General features: G+C 47.0%; 2 protein-coding genes across 2 annotated transcripts in view; both read left to right on the top strand.

Annotated features, from left to right (window-relative positions):
• LOC116064544 (zinc finger protein 239-like) overlaps positions 1-2,500 on the top strand; it is an 893,026-nt gene that overhangs the window by 578,306 nt on the left and 312,220 nt on the right. The gene's annotated exons all lie outside the window — the stretch shown is intronic.
• The window catches only part of LOC116064516 (atrial natriuretic peptide receptor 1-like), a 20,554-nt gene that overhangs the window by 642 nt on the left and 17,412 nt on the right, over positions 1-2,500 (top strand). Inside the window, exons 2-5 of the mRNA XM_035993883.1 lie at positions 1,502-1,646; positions 1,728-1,814; positions 2,142-2,285; positions 2,445-2,500. The exon at positions 2,445-2,500 is cut by the window's right edge and continues 66 nt beyond it. Coding sequence (XP_035849776.1) covers positions 1,516-1,646; positions 1,728-1,814; positions 2,142-2,285; positions 2,445-2,500 — 418 coding nt within the window. The 5' untranslated portion in view covers positions 1,502-1,515. The remainder of the gene's footprint in view (positions 1-1,501; positions 1,647-1,727; positions 1,815-2,141; positions 2,286-2,444) is intronic.

The raw sequence follows: 2,500 nt of genomic DNA, 5'->3' as shown, positions 1-2,500 counted from the left end.
GTGCGCCGGGCGCATGGTTCTAAAGGGTTGTACTTAGTGTCTTCATTAATCAGAGGTGTGTTTTGGGCGTAACATGCAATCAACCAATCAGAGATCATCTCCCATTCCCTTTAAAAGCCAGGCGCGTTTGGACCTTGGAGCATTGCTATTATGATGGAGGATTTGCACCGTAATATTTTTATTTGTAATCTTCTGCATGTGTGTGTGCTGCTGTGCGTCCCTGTGTGTGTAAAAAGCATAGTGTGTGTGCGCTGTGCACGAGCCTAGGAGCATTTTACTAATGCTGTGTTAAAATAACAATGAAATGCTGCGTTATTGACTTTAGACCAGGTTTTTGTTTGTCAATGGTGCGATCACTTCCTGCTGCCTCAAGATAGCAATACTCCCAGAATGCACCTGAACACACCTCCCTGTAAGACCAGCACGCCCAGAATGCACCTGAACACACCTCCCTGTAAGGCCAGCACGCCCAGAGTGCACCTGAACACACCTCCCTGTAAGGCCAGCACGCCCAGAATGCACCTGAACACACCTCCCTGTAAGACCAGCATGCCCAGAATGCATCTGAACACACCTCCCTGTAAGACCAGCACGCCCAGAATGCACCTGAACACACCTCCCTGTAAGACCAGCACGCCCAGAATGCACCTGAACACACCTCCCTGTAAGATCAGCTCGCCCATGGGCGCCAGATGGGCGCAGGTGCATTTGCTATCTAAACGACGTGGGCGCTAGACGAGAAATTGACAACTGCATCGGTCTTAAACTAGCAAAGACACTTGCGTCGGGCTTTGCGCTGCGCTGGGTGCAAGATAGGGCCCTCAAACTGGTTTAAACAGGATTGAAATTTGAGACCCTAACAAAGTATCCAACAAGATTTTCTGTTTCCATGTTTGCATTTGGTGTTAAAACTCTCTATTTGTCTGCAGATCTTGAGGCTCGTATGACCATGTATCTGTGTTTGTCTACAGATCATGAGGCTCGTGTGACCATGTCTCTGTGTTTGTCTGTAGATCTTGAGTCTCGTATGACCATGTCTCTGTGTTTGTCTGTAGATCTTGAGTCTCGTATGACCATGTCTCTCTGTTTGTCTGTAGATCACGAGGCTCGTATGACCATGTCTCTCTGTTTGTCTGTAGATCACGAGGCTCGTATGACCATGTCTCTCTGTTTGTCTGTAGATCACGAGGCTCGTATGACCATGTCTCTCTGTTTGTCTGTAGATCATGAGGCTCGTATGACCATGTCTCTCTGTTTGTCTGTAGATAATGAGCCTCTTATGACCATGTCTCTGTGTTTGTCTACAGATCATGAGGCTCGTATGACCATGTCTCTCTGTTTGTAGATCTTGAGGGTTGTATGACCATGTCTCTCTGTCTGTAGATCTTGAGGGTTGTATGACCATGTCTCTCTGTTTGTCTGTAGATAATGAGCCTCTTATGACCAAGTCTCTCTGTCTACAGATCTTGAGGCTCGTATGACCATGTCTCTCTGTCTGTAGATCATGAGGCTCGTATGACCATGGGCAGTATAATCAGCGTCCCGGTGGGGCACAGCGACAGTAACACCAGCTGTGTGACGGCTCTCAGCTGCTATATGGCTCAACCAGGGAGCCGGAAAACACCGTTCACCTGCACCGGGATATAGTACGATCAGCTGCATCCATGCTGTCAACACATTCTGGCTTTTTTAATGTATTTTGTATTTAAACTATGTGTCTTCTCCAGTGATGGAAGATCGGTGGCCATCAAGAGGATTCAAACCAAGACTTTCTCTCTTTCCAAAACCATCAGACAGGAAGTCAAACAAGTCAGGTAATATACACACACACAGACACACACACACACACACACACGCAGACACACAAACACACACACAGACACACGCATACAGACACACACACACGCAGACACACAAACACACACATGCAGACACACAAACACACAGACACACAAACACACACACAGACATGCATACAGACACACATGCACGCACACCCACACACATGCATGCAGACACACGCAGACACAGACACACAAACACACACGCACGCATGCAAACACAGACACAAGCAGACACACACCTAATTAATCATCTAATATGACTAACATGGTATTTTAACTCTCTCTCTCCGTCTCCAGGGAGCTCGATCACCCCAACCTGTGTAAGTTTATCGGCGGGTGTGTGGAGGTGCCTAACGTTGCCATAGTGACAGAATACTGCCCGAAAGGAAGCCTCAACGATGTTCTTCTTAACGAAGAGATCCCGCTAAACTGGGGCTTCAGGTAGACCCATAAACTCTCTTATTTAAAGGGTCATTTTGGTATTTTTCAACCTGTTTCAACCCTACGTATATTCCCGTGTTTTGTGTCTAAATGACCGATCTTTGAAACTGGGCTATTGGGTAAGAAAGAGAAATAATCCCTAGTGTTTCTACCCTCCAGGTTTTCCTTCGCCACAGACATCGCCAGAGGGATTTCGTACCTCCACCAACACAAGA

The sequence above is a fragment of the Sander lucioperca genome, chromosome 17 (assembly GCF_008315115.2).
Source record: "Sander lucioperca isolate FBNREF2018 chromosome 17, SLUC_FBN_1.2, whole genome shotgun sequence".
Classification (NCBI taxonomy): Eukaryota; Metazoa; Chordata; class Actinopteri; order Perciformes; family Percidae; genus Sander; species Sander lucioperca.
Note: the sequence above shows the minus strand (reverse complement) of the source record. Positions and strands in the feature narration are given on the sequence as shown.